This window comes from Vulpes vulpes, chromosome 15 (assembly GCF_048418805.1).
Source record: "Vulpes vulpes isolate BD-2025 chromosome 15, VulVul3, whole genome shotgun sequence".
Taxonomy (NCBI): domain Eukaryota; kingdom Metazoa; phylum Chordata; class Mammalia; order Carnivora; family Canidae; genus Vulpes; species Vulpes vulpes.
In genome coordinates, this window is record NC_132794.1 from 62,945,461 (window position 1) to 62,969,765 (window position 24,305).

Below are 24,305 nucleotides of genomic sequence, written 5' to 3' on the forward strand. Positions count from 1 at the left end.
ATAGGAGTTAGGTGTAAATAATTTCCTATCCTCAATGAATCTTTAACATAAAGCTGCCACGTTTTATTTCAGTAATAAAATGTTTTGTTTTTTTTAATAGTAAATGCTTCAAATGATTTGTATTAAACCCTGCAGTAGATTGTGCCTTGGAGAGTTGAATTTTACTCAGCTTGCCACTTTAAACTGCTTTTGGCTCATCAAAGGAGAGTAGCAGATAGCAAAATCAATAACCAGACTGATCTATCTACAGAAAAAAGTTCAATTACTTTTAATTAAGCAGTACAAAGAAGTAGTTTAAGGACTTGTCATATATCCGTTATCTCCTTTTACGTGATTGCTCCATTGTTTCTACTGATATACTGCACTTTAAAAAGATCTGTGGACAAAAGAGAACACACAGCACTATCATTTAACTATACAAAATTAGGTTTCTATTGTAATAAGGAGCCGTACTGATCACCTCAGTGTGCTACTCTGTAAAGCTGGGAGACTTTGATTATTATAATCAAAGGTAAAAAGGTTATTTTTAACTTTAATGAAAAAAATCCCTACCTTACTTTACTTCTAATTAAGAGGCTATCTATATAAAGTAAAATAATCAAGCAAATGTTCAGATCATTCCTGGGAGGAGAGAAGCCTCCTGTTGAAATATCTAGGTAGTTAGAGCAGAAGTGAATCTGTTGACTTCCATTCTTTGCTTTGCTTCACGCCAAAACATCTGGCTAAAAAGTGAAAAAACACCCAAATGGCAATGTATAGGAAAACACCTAGATGATTGATTGCATTTTTCACTTTAAAGTCAGTGTTTTGATATTATAGAGACATGGCTTTGGTTCAATAGGTGTAATCTCTTACTGGCAAAAGCAGGGCTTTATAAAGCTTGCTTTGACAAGGACTAACTCACCAATTCTAATTTTAAATCAATTAGCCATTTTTAAATAATGGAACCGATATTACATACTCTGAATGCCACTTATCTTGAGTCTTAGGCTGAAAGGTAGGAAAAGGGAAAAGTCTTCACTCGGAAAGACTACAAACTAGGCTTTCAAAGTATGCAAATAGCACAAGGTCAAAAGAACTGAGAAAAGAGAGGCAACATTCTTAAATAGCTGTAAAATATTAATTCAAAGCAATTGTGCCAGAGTATTTAAAAATGAAGGTTGTCTGCCCAACACATGACACTAATGTACAATGCTTACGCGACTTGTGTTAGTGCTGTAAACAGAAATAAGTTATGACCTTAGCAGTTCTAGGTAGCAAAGATCCTCGCGGCTTTTCCCGTATCCATCTAACCTCAAGGTCTGTTTCTGAAAGTGAAAGGACACTGATGAGAGTCCAGAGACAAAAGGTCATTCATTAGTCATGTTCCCAGAGGACAGTTCAGTTTGGGCAGCCTTCGGGGAACAAGGCTAGCTCCGAATGAACTGGGAGGTGAGGTAAGGGGTGGGGGAGGCTGGCCTCTTTCCCTGAAGGAGGCTGCCTGAATCTTCCAGATTAAAGGGCTTTGGGGTCATTCCAGGGACCTGTGATCCAGATCAGGGAAGACCTAGTGTTCCATTTGACTCAGAATTCCACGAGGCAGGCAGGGTTTTTCTGCCACAGACTGAGACGGTCCAATTTTCCCAGATCTTGATTGTATGAGTATCTGATGGGCACCCAGGTTGAATCTCACGGATGTCCTTTTGGTCTCCTTTAATCGCAAAAATGGACAAAGGTGTCCTAAAATCAAGTTCTGCCTCCCCGTTGCTCTCACAGCATATATATATAATGGGTGTACTTCTATGTGTAAAAAAGATTACTAGATAGTGTGACTTGGTATGTCGTTTAAACTTCCTGTGGCTCAGGGCACCTGGGTGGTTCAGTGGTTGAGCATCTGCCTTTGGCTCAGGGTGTGATCCTGGGGTCCTGGGATCGAGACCTGCATCAGGCTCCCTGTGGGGAGCCTGCTTCTCCCTCTGCCTGTGTCTCTGTGTCTCTCAAGAATAAATAAATAATCTTTTAAAAACAAAATAAATAATGTAAAATAAACTTTCTGTGGCTCAATTTTCTCATTCGTAAAGTCAGATAACAAAACTACCTCGACCAGTGGATGTAAGAATTAATTGGATTGCCAAAAAGCCTGGAGTAGCATGCACTCAAGCTTTTAACTGATTCAGATTCTGAATGTAAATGACCAACCTAAGGCAATTTATTGGCCCCCAATTTATTGGCCCCTGAGTGACTAGCTAGTCTCTCAGGGATCCCTGGGTGGCTCAGCGGTTTAGCGCCGCCTTCGGCCCAGGATGTGATTCTGGAGTCCTGGGATCAAATCCCATGTCAGGCTCCCTGCATGGAGCCTGCTTCTCCCTCAGCCTGTGTCTCTGCCTCTCTCTCTCTCTCTCTGTGTCTCTCATTAGTAAATAAATGAAATCTTTAAAAGAAAAAATAAACTAGCCACTGCTTGTTCTGTTTGTTCGCTCGTTCATTTTATTCTTCTTCCCATTGCTAGTAACTGAGGCAACTTTGACAAACTCTCAGAGACAAACAGGGCAAAAGGATGGAGGAAGAAGGGAAGAAGGTTAACAATGGTGAAGGCCACCCGACACATTAACTGGTCTCTGGGAATTTCTGACCGCTGCCCTCTTCTGACTCTCCCCTGAGGGAGGCTGAGGTAGGCTGATTGCCGGGCCCTGAGAGGGTCTGAGCAGCGGTGTGGGAAATGTGCCCTGAGAGGAGGAAGTTCTGCAAAGGGCTTTAAGGCGCTCCCGTCAGTCTTGAGAGAGCGGGAGTGTAACATGATTTCTTTGGTCTTCTGCTCGGAAACAAATGTTCCTCTGCCTATCTTCCCTAGGTTTAATTAGTCTTCTGTCTTTCTCAGAATTCAGTCTGTTCATTTGCAAATGGCAGACATCAGAAAGGCTAGTGACTGTGGGTGTAGGTGTTGCTGGGGGGAGAAGGCTGAAGTGTTTATTTTCAAAGCCACAGGGGTCCCCATTTGAAAAAGCACCCAGCTTATCTCAATGTTTTTGTTTGTATGATTTTGAATTAAAAGGTTGGAGCAATTCATTTAGGAGATTAAGTTGTCTTTACAATGGGCCCAGTTGCCCTATTTGTTCACTGGTATTGCTAGAGAAGTCTTTCTACTACACTCTTTGTTATTCTAGTGCAGGGATTTTTTAAAAATTCCTTGAGTCTTTGATTTTTATTGCCAATTAATTTTACCTTAAAGTGATATTTATTTGCTGGTCACAGATAAAAATCACAAACCATGTGCCTCACGGTTTAGAGTTGCCAGTCTAGCAAACGAAAACCCAAGATGCCCAGTAAAATATGCACCTCAGAAAAACAATTAATTGAATTTCAGTATGAATATATCCCAAACCACTGGCAAATCATGGGGCGTTCTTATATTTAAAAAGTATCCGTTATTTACCTAAAATTCAAATTTAACTAGACGTTGTGTATTTTATCTGGCAACCCTACTGGGTTTTCACGGATGTTGTACTCGCTCCAAGAATGCCAAGTGGAAACTAGGAGAAATTCCATTTCATTATTTCATTATCCTACTTAAACTGGCTTCTTGCAGAGTTGAAGTACTTCATTAGTCAGAATAATACTCCCAGTTTATGAAGAGATAAACAGATAACCTTGGGAAACCAAATGAATTTTCACTACAGGAGGAGGCCTACTTTTTTTTTTTTTTTTAAGGAGGCCTACTTCTAACCACCAAAACCCATTCATTTATTTCAATTTTTCTCATTACGAAAAAGGAAAACACACAAGGGACAACTGGTATCTTTGGTTGAATTAGAACTTCATGTCATGAACTACTACATTTAAATGCCAACGTCATCTTTCATTTATGTTACAAAGCAAACATCCTGTGCAAAGAGAGAGGCTGAACATCCCAGTGCATATCCTAAGGTTGAAGAGGCCTTCGAAACAATAAATAAGTGATTTCTCCACAGAAGACTAAACATTTGCTTGTGAGAGTAAACAAAAAGCAAGCACAATCATTTCCATGATTTCACACAGCACAATCATTTCCAAGTATCTGCTGATATAGTTAAAGAGAAGGATTATTGTTTTTTTCTTTCAATTAAAATTAAAATTATTGCCCTTGACTCAAATCTGAGCAAATACTGTTAAACATAATTATATCTATGTTGTAAATGATTAAATTCTTCCTCCTTGCTTCCTGCCATTACAAATATGCAAAAAAAAAAAAAAAAAAAATCTGTGTGATGCCTTCCTCTACCCGGGAATTGGAATGGAATATTTATAGCAATTCATTCCTAACACCCCTCAGTTCATAAAATGTGATGAACTAAAAAGCCTAATTGTGCATAGCTTATGGAGCCAATTTCATCACCCTAAAGTCACATCTAATATTTAGGAAGAAAGGGTTTTTTTTGCAGACCTCAGATCACCTGAATTTTTCTTCTTTTCTTCCTTTCTTTTTAAAATAGGCACCTTAACAACAAAGGGAAAAGGAAAGGAGACGTCGAATGAAAGGCTCAAATTAACCTTCAAATATCTGAGCGAAAAATCCCTGTTTGCCATTTAAACAAAATATTAGAAAAATCTTGCTAGGACTTGATTTTGAAATAACCTCATGCTAGAGGTTAAGTCTTGCTAAGAAATGCCACCTAAAACTGCCACTTGACCCGGAATTCCTCTACAAGAAAAACTAGCCATAACTACATGTGAGACCTTATATGAGAAACTGCCAGAATGTCAACTTCATTTGCAGTGGCCCCATATGGCCTGATCGCCCTCACTGGCATGATAAATCACTGGCAGGATCCTTACCTTCCTACGTTTGATCTCTGCTCAGCAAGATGTGGTTTTGATGTGAAGAACTCCAGATCTCTTGGGTCAGAGACAAATAGCAGTGGCACTGACCTGCAAAGTGCTAAGTCTCTATTAGACTCAAGTGAAAAGCCCTAGGCTTCTGACAAGCTCCCTCACCGCGGAGTTCACCAGGCCCACCGTGGTTTCCACGAGCTTCGGCTAACAGAAAAGCTGCTGAGATGGGTTGCAGGAAAAATGCCAATAGGCTTTTTCTTTCTACCACTGTTACCGGTACTAAAATTTTCCCTAAAATTTAAAGAAGGAACTCTCTTGGGGGGGGGGGGTGTCACTGCTCTAATTTCTAGTGCTATAAGTCTTTAAGGAACACAGTTTTTGTTTTTGTTTTTGTTTTTGTTTTAAATTTCTGGTGGATTGTCAGGACACTGCTAAATCACTCACTCACGTAAAGAGAATCCTTAACAGATTTTTGTGGACTGCTCTCTGGTCATTATAAGGACATCATTAGGCAAATATTTCAAACACTGCTTTGAATAAAAATTTGGGGTTCCGAAAAGACTGCGAAGAGGTACAAACAAGTTCAGTATTTTCCTTCTGATTCTCATCATCCCAGGTTTGGGCTCCAGAAATGGAAGAGTTCTCAAGAGTCAAGGTAGGGGCAAAGAAATCTTATAGTTCTTCTAATCCAGTTCTTTCTATAAGTATGTGGGTTAATAAATAAGCCTCTGGGTCTCTCATGAATAAATAAATAAAATCTTTTAAAAAAATAAGCCTCTCATTCTGCTTTATCATTTTATAAGTAATAAAACTGATGTCCAGGGAATTTGAGTAACTAACCTAGTATTATAAAGCATTTTCATATCCCCAGAGCCAATTATAGAAGAAAGGACTCCGTAAGTTATCAAAGAATCGGGGCACCTGGGTGGCTCAGTGGTTGAGAGTCTGCCTTTAGCTCAGGTCATGCATGGGGCTCCCCACAGGGAGCCTGCTTCTCCCTCTGCCTATGTCTCTGCCTCTCCCTGTGTGTTTCTCATGAATAAATAGATATATAATCTAAAAAAAGTTACCAAAGAATCTGTTCATTCATTAATTCCAAGAATATTTATTGTGTGCCTCCATGTACAAAGAACTGCTAAAAAGCATGCGTCAGTGGCAGAGGTAGGACCAGTCTGCTGCCTTGTTCACGACTCTACAGGCACCCTAAAGATTTTCTATTTCAAAGCTAGGGTAGGTGAATGGGACTGAAGGGGGGCAGTTTTTCATCCTAAAGCGTGTGTGTGTGCGTGTGCGTGTGTGTTATTCTCAGAAGAGAGCTATTCCTTGCAAAATACTTTAGCCGGAATTCACTTTCTAGTCCTGGGATTTTTTCAATTAGTAACCATGCAAATGAAACCAGACAATTTTCTTTCCTAGTACTCATTCATTTACTCATTTATTCAAACATGAAGATGGGTGGACCACACTCTGTGTCAAGACCACCATGATAACTTGGTTCTATGAGAATTTGAGTCCAGGAAGAAAACCAGTCTAGGCATTAAGCAATAATTGGATCCCTTGTTTTGCTATTATAAGAGATGCAAGTTATTCAACAGTAATAAGAAAAATAAAGATCTGAAACAAACCTAAAAAAATACATTCGAAAGGCTTCTTGCAACAAGTTCAGAAGCCATTTATTATAAAAATAACAACCAAACCATTCCAAGACTTGTAAGACTAAAATTAGTATGAAACTTTAGCTGGCTGAAATGATGAAGAGCCCTCAGAAAGAAGAGTGTGCTATCATTTTAACAGCTGCATTATTTCAATAGCCTTCTCCTTTATACCACTCACAATTAGAGACACTCATAAATAAGCCCCTCATTAGCTCTCTGTAGAACTAAGTTGGTGACTCTGCAAATGTTCATTAAAAGCAAATGTCTGGTTTCTTTTTTTAGCTAAATATAGTTTATGTACCCATATTTGTACATACACGTCTACACTATATATTGAGCAATAATCTCTCTCCTTAATTCAGATCATCAAGAGCTCCTAAAATCACCGATTTGTGTACTTCTTTTCCAAGCCTTCTCTTTTTCTCTGCTGGAATTCCTGTTAATGATACCAGAATGTGGGCAAACCTCATTAGTCTCCCTGCTGTTTACAAGACAGGATTTATGCTCAATGTGCTGAACACAATGACACACATCACTAAATGGCTGAAACTACCACCCAGGCTCTAATCTGAGAAATTTTTCACTCAGTACAAATACCTATCAGCATGGAGAAACATGGAAGAGCAATTACGGCCAACACATGTAGTCTTTTAAGAGCACACCAATAAATACCCATTTGTGAAGGTTAATTTAATGCAACCCAGGCTGTTATCTGGAATAGTATATGTCACCAATTCAATCCATTAAGTAATTACTAAATTCTCAGGAGGGCTCACAGAAGTCAAATGTGGTTATTCCAGGTTCATTGCTTCTGGTCTCCCAAAGGAGCATTCAGGCCAACAGCTGGAAGAGCTGACTACAAAGATTCCCAGGCGTAACTAGACATTTTATGAAAACAGGTAAATGAATCTGACCAAGGAATGAGGGTCCTCAAAGACCCGCCTGACAGAAACACTTAGGGAGGTGGAAGAGAAGCAGAAGAAAGACAAGGAAGAGAAGAGAAAAAAATGGAAAAGGTGAGAAAGAGTAACTCTGATTGAGAAGTAGAGAAGAAAGAAAAATGTCCTGAAGTGAAGACAGAAATCTGAAGACTATGAGATCTGGCTTCAAGGAAACAACTTGTTAGCAGATTCCTTAGGTAGGATTTTTGAAGCCATTTACAATGAAACATTAATCGTGCATCCCGACTACTACCCTCCTGGCACTGAAGCTCTGTTAAAGGATAGATATTGGATGAATTTCTGGGGCCCACTCTCTATTTCTCTATTCTGCATTCCCACTGAGGCTGCAGGCAACAGATGAATCTAATGTGGTTAAACCTTAGTGAGAAATGATGGCTTATAAAAGTCAGGGTGGAACATACCCCCCCGACTCTTTCTGGCAAGTATCTCTTCCACATACGTTATAGTCAAGTTACTCAAAAAACGATGGCCTATGGAGAGAGGATGCACTAGAAAGAATGTGAAATCTACTTACTCTCAATGGTCTCATAAATACTTATTTCCAGGTAAATCTAAAGAACACATAACAAAGAAAAGCACTTTCTGCATGGAAAAACAAACAAACAAGCAGGTGTTGGTAAGGGCAGTATGAGGCACCCAACCAGTAGGAATCCAAAAACAGTTCTTTACCGTAGCCCAAAGAATTACACCCACCTGAAAGATTATATCAATACTTTATTGTGGGTTTTTTTTTTCAATGAACTCTCTCATCTTTATATGAAATTGAAATTGTTGCTAATGGTAGCTACTACAGTGCCTCCTATAATTAAGTTTGGGATCTGTAGTCAGAGAGCTGGGCTTGGGATTGTCCTATGCAATACTTGGCAGAGCTTGAGGCTAATATTTCCAATTTTATTGGCTTTGTTGTGGTTCTCGTGCTTGCTCCTGTTGTTATGAGCAGAGAAAGAAGACCGAGTCAGGATGGCCACTTCCTAGCCATTAGGAAGAATGTTTTTAACTTCAATACGCTTGACTTTCTCACTTATAAAGTGAGACTATTAACGTAATATCCATGTCATAGGACTGCTGGCTGCAATTATAAAATGTAATCATATGCACGTAGCACTTTGGATATTACAGTAATAATATTAAAAAGAAATATGTGTAGCCAGTAATGACAATACAATATAACAAGTATTCATTCAACAAACATTTCCTAAGCATTTCCCTGTAAGGCACTGAGCTAGAAGCTTCAGCAATACCAAGATGAGCAAGAGTTTATAATCTAGTACAGGTTAGGAGTAGGGAGTTATGAAGAAAATGTAATCATCATGCAAAAAATCGTACTATTGAGTAGTGCAAACAATTAATATTAGGCATTCGGAGAAAATGGGTTCCCCCCCCCAAAAAAAAGTGTGGGGCCAAGCGTCAGGTGTTACATCAGTAATATGCACAAAAGGGCTAGATTCAATTTTATGGTTGGAGAATTTCATTCTTCCTCGGTAGCTTCTTTAGAGCTAGAGGTACACAAGCACACATTCAATAATTTACGAAATCCAAACACAAAAGTGAATGTGAATGTGTAATACAGCTTTAAGCTTAAAACACAAGGAGTTAAAACATTAATGAAATACAAAGTAGTGTTATTTTCAAGCTGGGTGCTATGGAATAATTTAAATTCTCTAAACTAACAGGATGAAGCACAGTATTGAATTAGTCATTCAAGAGAAAAGTAGATAGAAGTTCTTTTTCACATTTTATTAGTTGTCATCCCTCTAGTTTTTCTCCAGTCATATAAACAAATAGCACATGGTGAGGAATTTGCCTATTTACCTGGTAATACTCCTTCAATAAATGAGTGAGGGGTGTGTGTGTGTGTGTGTGTGTGTGTGAAAGAGAGAGAGAGGGCAGCCCTGGTGGCGCAGCGGTTTAGCACCGCCTGCAGCCTGGGGTGTGATCCTGGAGACCTGGGATCGAGTCCCACATCGGGCTTCTTGCATGGAGCCTGCTTCTCCCTCTGCCTGTGTCTCTGCCTCTCTCTCTCTCTCTCTCTCTCAATAAATAAATAAATCTTTAAAAAAAAAAAAGATACTGCATTAAAATATTATTTAAAAAAAAAAGAAAGAGAGAGAGAGAGCGAGAGCGAGAACAGTAGCTAAGATGAGCATGTATTCTGTTCTAGGGAATACAAGAAAAGTGAGGGGAAAAGTTTTGACATGAAAAACTTATAATGATCATATTATCTTAAAGTTTCATACAATGAGTCCTTAGAGGTAGGTTTATAGAATGTACTACTGTTCTTAGTTTAAAACCAATATGTACTAAAATCATCCATGGAAGTAGGATTAGTTTCTAATATTTTCCTGTTACAGAGAAGACTAGGTTTCTCTGTAGGAAACTACAGACTAGGAATACCACACATTCTGAACCTCCTAATCTCAAAAATTGCCTGGAATGCAATTTTGAAAAATTCTTTACATATTAGTATCATTTTATTTTCCCATATGTTACATCACTTGTCTTTAACATCTACCTGTGTTGTTATACACGTACAAATACCAATTACAGATGCCCTAAGACACAATGAGAAAGATACATTTTTTAGTAATAAAAAACTTTCAGGGGCGCGTGGATGGCTCAGATGGTTAAGCGTCTGCCTTCGGCTCAGGTCATGATCTCAGGGTCCTGGGATCGAATTCCACATCAGGCTCCCTGCTCAACAGGGAGTCTGCTTCTCCCTCTCCCGCTGCCTCTCCCCCTGCTTGTGCTCTGTCTCTCTCTCTCCCAAATGAATAAAATCTTAAAAAAAAAAAAGATTCAGAAGACTATATAAAAGAATATCTTGAAAAACCCAGAATAAGGATAGATTTCTTTAAAAAGACACCAAAAGCACTAAACATAAAGAAAAGAAATATTCCTCTCTATTTGTATTTAAAACCATATGGCATTATGGTTGAAGGAGGAAAGGAGGAAGAAGAAAAAGGACAAAGGGGTAGAAAATTTTCATGTGGTACATAACTGTCAAAAAATTATAATCCCAAGTACATAAAAATTGCTACAAGTCAGTTAAAATACACACATATGCAAGCAGAAATGAGCAAATGATATACTAAACAACTCATAAAGAAGAACAGCCAAATGGCCAATGAAGATATGGAAAGATACTAAACCTCACAAGAAATTGATGCAATGCAAATTAAATCAACAATGAAATATCATTTCACATAGACTGGCAAAATGTAAGAAGTATGAGAACTCCAAGTATGGGTGAGGAAATAGAGTAGCAGGTACTTTGATATACTGCTGGTGGCAGGGGGAAACCAGTTTAACAGTGTTGGAAATTTGGCAATCCCTAATTAAGATCTAGATCCACATACTCCATGAGCCAGCAATATCACTTCTCAGTACACATCCTAGAAAAGTTTCTCACCCAGGCACATAAGGAGATATGCTTAGAATATTTAATGCAGCTTTACTGTAATAGCAAAATGCTGGAAGTATCTTAAAAGTCACTAGTAGAATGAACAAATCAAGTTTAAAAAGTGAAAAAAAGTCACTAGTAGAATGAATAAAAAAATGTAATATACTCAAAGAATCGGATCTGACGATGAACGAATGAATCAATGAATGATGATGAATGAATTGCAAATACATCCAGTAACAGGGAGGAATCTTCAAAATATTATGCTATGCAAACAAAGCAAACTGTAGCATGGTACCCTTTAAATAAAAAAATAGAATTAGCATGCAAAATAAGAGTATATATTGTTTATGAATACAAATAGATGTAGAGATACATAACCCAAGGTAGAGATAAATGTCTCTGAGGAAAGAACGGAGAAGAAGAGAGGAATGGAAGAAGTTCATAGGTGGAGTTTCAATGCATTTCTTTTAAAAAAATAGAAGCAAGGATTGCCAAATGTTAAGAACTAACAAGTCTGGGTACAGGGTACAGGTACAGGACATGCCAGGACATGCTAGTTATATTATTGTCTATAATCTTCTATAGGATTGAAACATCTCCTGTCAAGTAGGTCTAACAACACAGTGTGCAGTTGGTTGGCCGAGCCTGAAGCATCTCTTTACCTTCTGATGCTCATGGTGCTTTCGGTGCATTCATCTCAAGCATCTGCATCTTCTATTATGCACCATAGTTGTGCGCATGTCCTTACCCCCGCATCCAAGTGGAAATTCTCCCCAGCCTCTTGAGGGCAGGGCCCACATCTGCGTAACTTTTCATGCCACAGTGTTCACAGTGATGAACAATGCTTTGTACACAACTGGCCCAAATAAATGTCAAATGAATGAACAAATTAATAACTTCAGGTAAGCCAAAGGGTAGCTTTGGCTGTAGTTAAAAATGACCTCAAGAGATTACAGTTAGATACCCTTTCCTATGAAAATCAAGGTATATTGGTATAGTGAGTATCAGACTCTAAAACATACACAATAAACCAAAATTCACTGGCTTCGGTTTGCTTGGGAATTTAACCAGTTATATTGATTCCTGATCTCCTCCCCAAAATCTCTTCTATGCAAAAGTCCAATTTTCACATGTAGGGAAGTATGACTTCAGTTATCCTCTATAGATTTCTACAGACATTTCATAATTTTGTCTTATCAGGCAAGGCCTTCCTATGTCCTCTTTTCCTTCCGACCATAAACACTCCATCATTACACACCTATCAGTCAGCTCACAGAATGGGTGTATGTATTGGCTGTGGGGACTAGGGAAAGAACTAGGTTATTTTTGCCTATTTCTTGGTTTACTTAACCCACAATATTTTGTAAGATCCACTTACTATTGGAAGAGCCACCATTTTTGACTAAGTTTAATCTTTGAGAAATCTCTAGAAGTGACCTGGGGCAAACAAAACAAAACAAAACAAAAAACTCTTGTGAGTCACTGGACTTGAAGTCAGAAGATGTAGACTAGAGGAATGAAAAAAATGTACAATAAAATGTATAAAAATATAATCTTTAACTATTTTGAAATTTCCCTTCTGTATTTTATAATCAAGACTCAAAAGTGTATGAGTACCTGTGATATCCTAAATTCTTCGCCAATAAGAGACAGGTGTGTCCAGTTTTAGCTGGACAGTAAGTTTTATATTTCCAGAGATCTAGGGCTAAAGCAATTGCTTCTCTGGCTCTCCAAAGGTCAGCCTGTGATGGAGGAAAGGAAGCAGAGCAGCTAACTACTTTCGGAGGTAACAGAGCTGAACTGAAGTAAGGAGAAAGCTTCCTTCTATAATAAAAATTTGAATGTTCACTCACAGACGTTCTAATTTTTAACCACATTCTATAGAGGTCAATAAACCCCCGTGTTTAGCCCCAGGGAAATTTTGTTGAGAGCCCAGCAAAAGTCTAGGTGGTGAAAGCACCCAATTACTCCAACTGGAATTTTCAAAGGTTGGAAGTATTTCCAAATCATGTGACACAACAGAGACGTGCTGTAAATAAACTCATTAAGACCTAAGATTTTGAAGGGAAACAATTTAAACATAACTTCATCATAAAGGCCAACAAATGAGCAATGGAGAAATGCCAGAGGTTAGAAATTCTCAAATGTGGATAATCTCATGTGTCTGAAAGATAAAATGGAATGGAGCTCAAAGATGTATGAAAAGGCAATTAACAATTATCCAAAGTGGGGGGCCTGAGAGGCTCAAGCGGTTAAGCATCTGCCTCTTGATTTTGGCTCAAGTCATGATCTCAGGGTCATGAGATTGAGCCCTGCGTCTGGCTCCACGCTCAGCATGAAGTCTGCTTGAGATTCTCTCCTTCCTTCTGCCTCTCACCCCTGTTCTCTCTCACGCTCTCAAAATAAACAAATAAAATCTTTGGAAAAATTGTGCCAAGTGACATTGTGGCAATCACCTTTATATGCATCCGATTTGGTGTCTGAGGGGAAATGACTGGCTTTGAAATGGTCTGTCACAGTGAATAAAGAAACTAGTGAAATGCTAGAAGGGCTTTCAAAAGAGTCACTGCACGGTGGTTTTACTTTCTGGAAGGTGAAGTGCCTCAAAATTGGGCAGTCAGGATCAGTCAAAGTCTCTCTAGTTTTAAATCATATGAACTGAGATACCTTCCCACTTCTACTTCTGAGAATGTCCTCAAATGCTGCTGTACCTCCCAGGTTTATGTGCCAAAGACAAGGGAACATCTTTGCCCAAACAACTTAAAATGCCAGAAATGGCTGTTTGCCATCTTCACTTAGGACCAGCCACTTGGGTATACTGAGGCATATTAATACCTAATAAGACATCTGATTTGCTTATTAAAATACTGGCTGGGAAACTGTTTGATTTAGTGACTTTTTAATAAAGAGAAGACCCTTGGTAGGGAAACCTCCAAGATATCTCATTTGATGAAAATCCAGTGTAAAACTGTAAGGGATCCATAGCTACCCATAAGATTAAACTCCTATGACTAATTAAAACAGTAAACAGTGGCTTGTTTTATAAAACTTTATTGACCATACTGTTTTGATCTTTCTTAAAATGGGCCTCAGTTAATCCATAGCTCCAAATGAAAAAATGAAATGGAATTAGCCCTTGGCTGATTGCCATACTATGTACTTTCACATAGTTGTTCATTTAGTCCTGACAACAACCCCATAGGGTAGCTACTATTACCTGGCATTTGGCAGATGTAGAAACTGGCACTCAGTGAAGAAACTCCCAACAGGAGACAACATCCATACCTCGTTTACTGTGCATCTCCAGAGCCTGGAGGCATGCATAGGTGGCCCTGGGTGCTGAATCCATGTTAACTGCCCACATAACTAATAAGTACATGTCTGACTAAGGTTTGAATAAAGTCCTAGTTTAACTCCGAGCCTTTCTTTTTCTGAATCAAGGGCTTATAAACTTTTTCTAAAATGTAGGCCATATGATCTCTGTTGTGACTACCTGACTCTACCACTGCAGTGCGCAAGTAGCTCCAGCTAACACGTAGCTGGATAAACTTTTATTTACAAAATCAGGCAGATAGTCTGGAGTTTGCTAACCACTGCAAGATGTCACTAAGATAAGTGAAAAAGACAAAAATATACATCAGTATTTGTTTCATTGTCCAGCTGAGCAAGATTTGAGACAGAACTACCAATGTTGGTACTCTGAGATGTTTTTTGGTGTGGTCATGGTTTGGTCACTGTGCTTGGGTAATGCAACAGAGAACTTACTACGTATCCTGGCTTCTCCTAAGCCTTGCTACAAGGAAATAAGACCTTATAGAATAGGCTCCTCAGAGAATCTTCTGCCCTCTAATACAAAAATTATCAAAAAACTCTGTCATTCCTCATTTTATAGAAGTGGGAGTCAGAATTGTCTCAGCAAATGATGATTCCATATGGTAGCATACACCTGTACAGTAGAAGGCATCAGGGTAGGACCCCAGGAGAGTTATCTAATTCAAGCCATACAATTAAGATGGCTAGCTTCTCTAGCTTAAATGGAGATGACACAAACTTCAAAAAAACTGTACAATTATGAAAAAGTATACTTTCGAAAATCTGATGTTTCTATAAACAAGGAAGTGTGTGAGTCACAATTTACCATCAAGAGAGCCTTGGTTAGAGGTTTGGAAAGAACTAGACCCACCCCATCTTTTAAGAAATAATCCCTAGGACAGGCAAGAATCTTGCCCTAGACCCAACAACAACAACAAAACTCAAAGGCACATCAAAAATTAGTAATTTAAAGTCAGAGAACGAAAAAGCCACAGATGCAGCTGCTTCTTAAAAGGAGTGGGCCAGTACCTGGTCTCTCCGTGTTTGCAATAGAAACAACAGAAAGAATAAAGATTTAAATTCTTTCTCACAAAAAAACAACCAAAACAAAACAAAAATCCCAAAACAAAACAAGCAACTATGTGACTGCTAGAAAAAACAAAGTGTATGGCGAGGCAAGTTCCCGCAGTTTTTTTTTTTTTTTTTAAGATTTTATTTATTTATTTATTTATTTATTTATTTATTTATTTATTTATTTATAAGGGACAGAGAGAAGGAGAGACATAGCATAGGAAGAAGCAGGCTCCCTGTGGAAAGCCCGACTCAGGACTCGATCTCAGGACTTCGGGATCACAACCTGAGCCAAAGGCATAGATGGGCTCAACCACTGAGCCACCCAGGGGCCCTTCTGGCAGTTTTTTTAAAAGTCAAGGCCGAGGTCTTCCTTACCAATTATTTCTACTTCTTTCTATCCTCTCTCCTTCAAAAGGTTTTGGAAGGATCAAATAAGACACAATGAAAGTGCTAAGTAAACCATTAGGCCCTATAAACTATGTAAGTGGCATTATACATTTTATTATCACTATTGTTACTACATCGATCGACTGAACTCCTGCCATGCTGACAATTAATTTTTGGCACCCAGTCTTTCTGAGAAGACCCTAAGCCCAACTACATAATGGAAAGCACTGTTGTTCAGAACACGAACGACACTCAACGACCACCCAAACATCCTTTGGACTGAATCGAAATGGACTCTAGAAAAGAACAGATGATCAATAAGAAGTTTTAAAATAAATAAATAAATAGTAGTTACCCAACACACATAAGCGCTGATTTTCAGCTGTCTTTTACTTTTTTCTCTTCTAGTTCAGTAGGTCAGTACTCTGTAAATGTTCCCTCCCTCCCCCTGTTCTAGCTCCCCACAGCATCAGATGCTGCAATAAAACACACCCTTTGCATTACTATTAGTTATAGGCATAAACTGTCCCTGAGAAAATGCTCAACACAGAGACAGCACAATGTGTGTGTGTGTGTGTGTGTGTGTGTGTGTGTGTGTGTGTGTGTGTACGTGGAAGGGGGATGTGGCAGCGGGGAGGAACTAGTGGTGCCAGAAAAGATGATAGAGACAATAGAGAAGGTAGGGCCGGGATAAAGACAGGAAGATTCCAAAGACCTTCGGGAATCTGGAAGAAATCTCCCCTGCAGTTAGGGTCAGTCAGTGAAGGGCTAGCTACCATTTGACAATGCGTGAGCTCCTATAATATATTCAGTCATACAAAGTTTTAAGCCAGCCTGAAGAAAGAGAAACAATTCAGAAAAGCTTTAATTCATAAAAACATGCTAAAAGCAATCAGATTCCTGTGACAGTTGATAAGCAGGCTTCTCAGGATACAAGCAAGGGAGTACACACTCTCTCGGCCTCCAAGTGGTCCCCTTGCTGCTTCTTGTTGATGGAGTCAGCACTTTCTTGACTAACGCAGTCTTAAAATAAAATAATTTTTAAAAAACCCAACAACCACCACCATATTCCTTAATAAGGAATCATTTTTAATTCTTGCGATCTAGCTCACCGCACTAAGGAAATAAAATTAGACATATACCAAAAGCGGTACTGCCATTGATCCTTAGTCTAAGTTGGGTATTAGAACTTCACAGAGGCAGGTTTATATTAAAAACTAAATTTAACTCCATGAAAGTCAACATAGGAGCACAGCCTTAGCCCCTTCAGCATCCACGGGGACTGAGCTGTAATGCTGGAGCATTTTCACTGGACCGTTGACAGACAAAGCTGTAACTTTTATTTCTGATGATCTCCTCCACTCCCCCTTTTATTAAAAAAAATGCAAAATACTTTTAGAAGAATGATGAAAAATACAGGAAATACAAGATCACAAAGGCAAAGTTTTCTAAATGCATGCTACTTGAAATCCTCATACTCTGACCATTTACCCATAGGTAGTAACTTCATGTTGGTCCCCAGAACACATTTAAAAATCCTGTCGTACCAGCCTTCCCTAAAGATGTATTCGTTTAAGAAGACAAAAAGGATGACGGATCCGTCTTGTTTGCCTTATACCACTTTGTGACACAAACACCGTATTTGTTTATGCTATTCCTCCAGCCTTCCAGCACAGTAATTTCTAAGCCATTACTCTTTTAAAAATTCCTGATGAGTGTGGTACTACTGTCCGAAAGGACGAGCTGTCCATTCTCCCTTTTTCATTCTCCTGTTTAAAATTACTAATATCCCGCACTGCGGATCAGAAATGAACTTTCAGAAACCTTTCCACTAATCTTTTTCTTGTAAGTAAAAGATCATTACCCATTACCCTCAGCTACCAAAAGAGCAGCTTCTGCTCTTCGTGTTAAAAGAGCTGCTCGCCCATGACGCTTGTCTCAGAAAATTTAGAAGTCTCGCTAAAAAGCTGAGGAGGAAAGCTGCTGGGAACGTTCACAGATACCTGATTTAACAAGGTTCTGTGCAAAGAGCCTGCCTTCGGATTAGCATTACTCAATGTTTATGAGGGTTGTTTGTCAAGCCAAAAATCAGGTGCCTCCTCCCCACAAATTAAAGAGTCAAGTTACAATCCATTATTTCATTTCTGATTGTTTTTCTTTGTAATAAGTGGGAAAGTGGATCCTGGATAAAAGTCTCTCCCGAGCTAAAAGACTCCACATTAAAGGCTTCAATTAGCTATAAATCAGTTGTCTTTCCTACTGGGGGAGAACAAGAGAAAAAGAGAGCGGGGGTAGTTGGAGAAAAAAAGAGAACTGGAAGAGCCTCCAAATTAAATTCCGGGATACCTACTGCATACCTAAAACTCCTTTCCGGGGCTGTGAAGAAAATCCAAACAAAAGTTAAGACTAAAATCAAACCCTCCCAAACGTGAGAGTTTGGTCCTGTCTCCCCGGTAGATCTTGGATCTTAAGAGCTTTCAGGAGAAGCTGAAGAGGTTAGGGACCCTCATAAAACAAAACGTTTAGGCTGTGTACTTTCCCTGCTTGCGTCCCAACCCAGCGATGGGTCCCGCATTGGCACTATTGTTATGCAAACCGTGTCTCAATGGCTGTAACCATTAACGACCTCCCATTAAAATGGCCTTCCAAACTTTGTCACACCATCTTAAAAAAAAAAAAAAAAAAAGAAAAGGAAAGCTAACAGGTACATCAGAGCCGTCATAAATTGGGCATTCAGAACAAGAACCGTCTTGGTTGGTATCCTAAACCAATGCAAGTCAAATTTCAATATTCGGATCTTTTAAAAAAAAACTTTCTCTTTTAAACCATCAAGCCGGGAACCAAACAATTTCCTTAACGGATCTGGTTTACCTTGTAATCAGCACGACGGAAAACAACTTTAACCCTATTGTGTGCGCACAGCGCGTGTTTTAGTTAACCGGGAGAAATCTGAGGTTGGAATCAACTGAAAGGGCAGAAAATCAAGAGAACTGTTAAGATGAGCCCCCAAGCAACATGCCTTTCAGTCCCATCCATCTCCCTCCTCTCCCCCCCCCCTCCATCATGCTATAACGTTATCATCACCCTCGTGTGTCTAATCAATTTATTTTTCTCTACGTGAAATTCGTAAGAAGTCAATTCAATTTACACGAAGGCAGCGAATGGCACAGTCTTTTTTTTTTTTTTTTTTTTTTTTTTAATGTGGTGCAAAAGCAACAACAACAGCAACAACAAATCCTGCTTGGCAAACCCAAGACGTCAGAGTTCGTTCTAAGAAATGCCCCCTTTTTTATTTTATTTTATTTTATTTTTTTGCAGTCCGAAGGCGAGCCCCGTTCGTTTTGCACGAATTGAGAGAGTTTCCGAAGCTTGCAGGAGAACTGCCGCCAGCGCGCGAACGAAATGCGGATCCCGGAGCGGCGGGGCGCCCGCGGCCAGGTCTCCGCGCTGCGCAGGGTCGCTCCCTCCGGGGCGGGGGCGGGGGCGCAGGCGGCGGCGAAGAGCGGCCGCGCCGCGCGGCCCACCTGGCGGCGACCCCGGCTCCCACCTGCAGGGGAGGGTGCAAGCGGGCCGACGCCGCGCGCACCCCGAGGCGCTCGGAAGGCGGCGGCGGGCGCGCCTCCCAAGGAGCCGTTGACAGCGACCCTCCGGGCCTCGGGATGCTCCAGCCCCAGGACGGGGCGTCCCTCGGCTGCGCAGGGATGACAGCCTGGAGCCGGCCACGCGCACACGCGCGCACCCTCCGCCCCGCCGGTCCCCGACCCCGACACGCCGCCCTCGCCCCCTAACGGACCCTGGCCAGGGAGGAAGGTTCTGGAAAGCGCCGGCGGACGGCAGGTCCTCGCCGCCGCTTACCTTGGTGTACTTGATTTCGAGGTTGGGCGTGGGGGACGGCAAGAGGTGCAGGGAGGCCATGAGGGCGGCGGGGTCGGCCTTCACCTCGCCGGGCATCTCGATCTTGCTGGAAGTCATGCTGGCGGGCCCGCGGCGTGGGCTGTGGGGCTGCGCGCGCGGTCCGCGGGCCGGGGGCGCGCTCGCCTGTATATAGGCAGGTGTCAAGCTGGGGCTTTTCTTATTGGACGTGAGGGCCGAGGCGCGGGGGGCTGGTCCATCCTACCTAGGACGCCCCGGGCGCAGCCCCGATTTACATAAAGCCCGCGCTGCGCGGCCGGTTCTCGCGGCGCCCACGGGCAAGGGCGCCCGGCGGCCCCCCCGCCCCGCCCCCGCCCCGCCCCCGCCCGGCCGCGGGGCAGCCCCCGCCCCCGCCCCCGCCCCGGCCCCGCGCCCGCCCCCGCCGCCGCCGCCGCCGCCGCCGCCGCCCCGACGGCCAGAGTCGGAACCCGCGGCGCTCCGAGAGCTGCACCGGCCTCGCTCGGCCCGGGCGGCGGGGGCGGGGGCGGGGGCGGGGGCGGGGGCCGCGGGGCGCACCTCGGCCGCTGTCCCGCGCAGGTCGCGGCCCCAGAAGCACAGCGGGCGGGGCGGACGCGGCGCGGGCGGAGGGCGGCTCCTGGGGCGCCGAGCGGGCCGGGCAGGGGCCGGGGCGCACCCAGGGCCCCTCCCACCCGCCCGCCCGCCCGCCCGCCCGCCCGCGTCCCGGGGCCAGCCCAACCCGCGTCGCCCCTGCGGTGCCGGAGCCCCGGGTGCGCGGCGGCCGCGGGATCCCGCCCGGGGAGTGACGAGTGCGAGTCCCTCGCCCGACGCTCAAAATTGAGTGTCCCCGCAAGGCGGCCGTGGCCGGGCTGCTGCCGCCGGGCTGCTGCCCTCTGCCGGCGGGGACCACCCCGGGCGCTCGGGGCTGCGCCCCGGGATGCGGGCGTTGGTCCTCACGGGCGCTCCGGAGTCGTCTTGCATCTTGCTTCTTGGATCCCCCCTTCCAATCCTTACCTCCTCGCCCCAAATAATACAAGGATATGCTTGTTTTGCTTTTTCTGTTGTTTCTCACAACAGCTACGATCCCGACAGGCACTGGAGCGGGTTCCTGACTTAGGCTGCTCCTTTGGTGTTGAGCTGCCGCATCTATACATCCCCGCCCCCCACTTAGGTATGGACGTAGCTCCAAAAGGCCTTCTTCTAGTTTGTGGGATCCTAGAGGTCAGCATATAGATGTACATCAAGAGCCCAGAGACCCCATCCCAGGATGGGCTTTGGGCTGGGTGGGCCAAATCTGGGCTTCAGGTAAAAAATCTAGACCTTTCTAGATTTCCAGTGTGAGCGTGACAAGGGCCTACTGATTCTTAATCTTGGATGCCGTTTTCAGGGTCCCTTGAACCTCATTTCTTTGGATGTTAAGGGACAGACAGAAGAGATCTCGCCTCAGGTACTTTCCCTAACTAAAAGTGCCTAACAGTCTCAGTGCCTGGATGCTAACCAAGAGCAGAAATAGACAAAAATATTTCATTTTGGTTTTAGGGCTGTAGAAATAAATTCCAGCCCCTCAGAACCCAAAGTTAACTACCCGAGGCTACCTGAGTGAATTACCTGAGCTTAGGCAAAAGAAAGATCTCAATTCACAGGGGATCACTAGGGTCAGAAATTGTGCTTTAGTAAACTGTATATGTTGGTGAGATACAGATTTTTTTTTTAAAGACTTGGAGAGAGTCGGAGATACAATGGAGGAATAAAGAAAAAGGTCCCAGAGTTAGTTGAGGAGAGAAGGAGAAGATAGAAACAAGGAGGAATCAACCAATGGTGCTCATTCTGCCAACATGTTTTGCAAGGCAGGAGGCTGGAGGCTGGGTTTCAAGCAAGATGAGTAGCCTTTGCCATCGTTGAGCTGGAATCCCTTCTCCACAGGGAGATAGGATCACTGACTGTGTCTGTGGGGAAACTTAGAACAGAGCATCACCCATATGATCTGGGGCTCCGCTAAGGAAGAGGCCTGATCTCTGGGAACCACGGCCTTTGAGCTGGGCCTGAAAAGGAGAGTTGAGACACCCCCAGCAGAGGAGAGGAGAGAATAGGCAGTAGAGTCCACAATAGCAAAGGTATATAAACTCAGGGGGAGGGGGTAGGATTAATGTGGCTGGGGGAGCAGCGGATGAGGCTGCCAAGGCAGTTGACTCAGGGTGTAAGGACCTCAGTTCTCGAGACACTGAGATGCCATCAGAAGATTCTGAGGATGAGAAAAAGGGTAATCTGTATAAATTGGACTGATGAATGAATATTGTCAGGAAAGACTCACAAACTAGAAACCATTGAGCTATCTTCTTCGCAAAGTATGAGACAGGATGGTTCACCCTTGACCTCACTTCTTGCTTGCTGACTCTGGTTCTAGCACCGCGGCTGGAAAATCTCTCCCAGGGAAGTATGATGGAATCACTAGCATTGGTTGCACAGTGATGGGGAACAAATAAAGAGAGTCCCTCTTCCCAGGCAGGAAAAGGAGGCTCTCTTAGCTTTTTGTCCTAAGCCACTCCAAAAGGTCTGTTATTTTGGTTTTTGTTTTTTGTGTTCTTTGTCCAATTCAAGATGAGAGACAAGATTTTGCAGAAAAGAATAGTGGATTATAATTACTTCTTCAGTGTACATTTTTCTTCCTTTCTGCTCATAGGACTTAACTCTGCTACTTACTTGTAAGGCTGCCATAACCTCTCTTCTCACATTCTCAGTCTTTGCCTTTTTTCTCTTTCTTTTACTCTCTTGTTCTATTACTTTCTCATTTCCTCTGTAGATTTCACCACCATTAAAGAGGCCATCTTCCCCACAACTACCTTCAGATTTGTAGCATTTTAAAAATCACTCTTTTCCGTGATTTGGTTAAGAAACATTTTCCCCCACCCTTATAATGTTTCCTTCTCCCACCCCCTCCCATCTGTAATTATTTATTGTTTAGGATACATCATGTTTATAAAACCCCTTGCACCAGGGAACACAAGCTACAGCATGCTCTATTTCCTTGTGAAAACAATTTATTAGGCCTGATGGAGCCAATATCCTGGAGTTGTAGAGGAGAAAAATAAATTCTTGCCTCATATTTCCTCACCTAAATAACAGAATGCAAAGTTGTAATTTTAAGGCATCCGCTTTATATGAAGTTTGATTTTTAAAAAAAAAAAAAATGAAACCATAGCAGTCTGGGCTTATTTTTAGTTGGCAGTTATGGGGAAACAAATTGAGAAACATGCTTTAGAAAATCAATGAAGGAAACTGAACGGAGCACAAAGATTCCTCCTCCCAACCAAGGAACGCTTCTGGTTTTGACAACAACAATGTCCAGCTTGAACTTCAAGCTTCTATGTTCAGGGGCTGTGTCAGCCTCAGGTGGCTCTGCTTAATTGCCTTCCTGTTCCCATTACTAACCATGCTGACAGCCTACCTTTTCTAACAGATACACTCGCATTTTAATTTATCTGCAAAAATAAATCACACGTTATGGCATTTCTCTCTTCCGGGTTAATTGAATCAGTTCCTTAAATGTCTCTAAGTCTAGTGATTTAAAAGGAGCACATTGTTTGAAATATTTAAAAAATTAGGGCCCTTGGGTTGTATGCAGAATGATCTCAGTGCTTATTTCAGATATAAGTGTTTCCTAATGATCTCATTCATCTCAAACGGGATATGCTCAGCTACTTCATTTAAAATGTTTCCTGAAAATTCTAACAGGAAAGCTTAATGCGAAGTATATTTATAGAGAGATGGTATTTAATTTATTAACAAAAGCTTGTAAAGAGCGTTGCATGTTTTTATCCAGAAATGCTTAATGAAGTATTTTGGATCCATTCTGAAAACTTCTATAAAACAAATATACTTATATTTTTATTTAACGTGAATATTAACTTTTTATTTGGGATCTAAACACTCATTTAATTATCCTGTTCCTTCCAACATCTAGAAGAAAAGAGGCTGAGATTGTGGCATTTATTAACCATAAAAATTCTCTATATATTAAGTCCCTCCTACCCCAGTGTGGCCTCTGGTCACTGTATTCTATGAAAAGGGGTATTTATGGTTGCAGGGATTAGATTCCTAATTGGTTATGACTCCAAAAATAATGTTTTGATACAAAACACAGTTCTTTCCTTTTAAAATATATCCTCTACCTTTAGGGAGCCTCGAGAGACTATTTTAAAAGTGGAAACTAGATTTGTCTTTGTTATAAAGCCCAGTTCCACCTCATATATGTTTTAGAGGCATCAATCTAGGGGCAGGGATGAGCTCAGCACTTTATCAATAGTCATACTTAACAGGCACAGGGAGAAATTAAAATCCCAGCTCTACAACCCTCTCTGCCAGGCCCCAGGAAAAAGGCATTAGCTCCCTCTGCAGTTGATGGCATGTATGTGCAAACGAAGGCGAAATGTCAAAAGGCAATAGTTTGAATTTAGTGTATTTTATCCACCATTGATGAGAAATATATGGAGATGTTACAGTTTTCATTTGAATCAGGCTGGTGGGGGGTGCAACTCAGAATGCAGACCTATTTCAAACTACAGTTAATTTAGGAGAGGGGCTTTCATTTAAAAAGGTTTTGGCTTTTAGGATAGCATAGAAAGTAAAATACTCACCCCCCCGCCCCCAGTACTGCTCACACAGTAGTTCAGAACATGTGGTATCCCTGAGAAAATCACATGAGTGTGTCTCATATTGGAAGCAACTATTTTTATCATGGTGGGTGAGGAAGGGTTCCTAAAAAAAATAATAAATAAATAAAGAAAGAAAAAAAAAGAACTCTTTGGCATGTAACTAAGTTAAGTTTGCTTTTCTGTTTTCCTTTCATGTTCCTTA

The 24,305-nt window shown here is 41.7% G+C and overlaps 1 protein-coding gene across 1 annotated transcript in view; it reads right to left on the minus strand.

Annotated features, from left to right (window-relative positions):
* ALDH1A2 (aldehyde dehydrogenase 1 family member A2) overlaps window positions 1-19,810 on the minus strand; it is a 95,771-nt gene extending 75,961 nt beyond the window's left edge. The window contains exon 1 of the mRNA XM_025999348.2: window positions 19,437-19,810. Coding sequence (XP_025855133.1) covers window positions 19,437-19,553 — 117 coding nt within the window. The 5' untranslated portion in view covers window positions 19,554-19,810. The remainder of the gene's footprint in view (window positions 1-19,436) is intronic.
* Window positions 19,811-24,305: the final 4,495 nt, after the last annotated feature.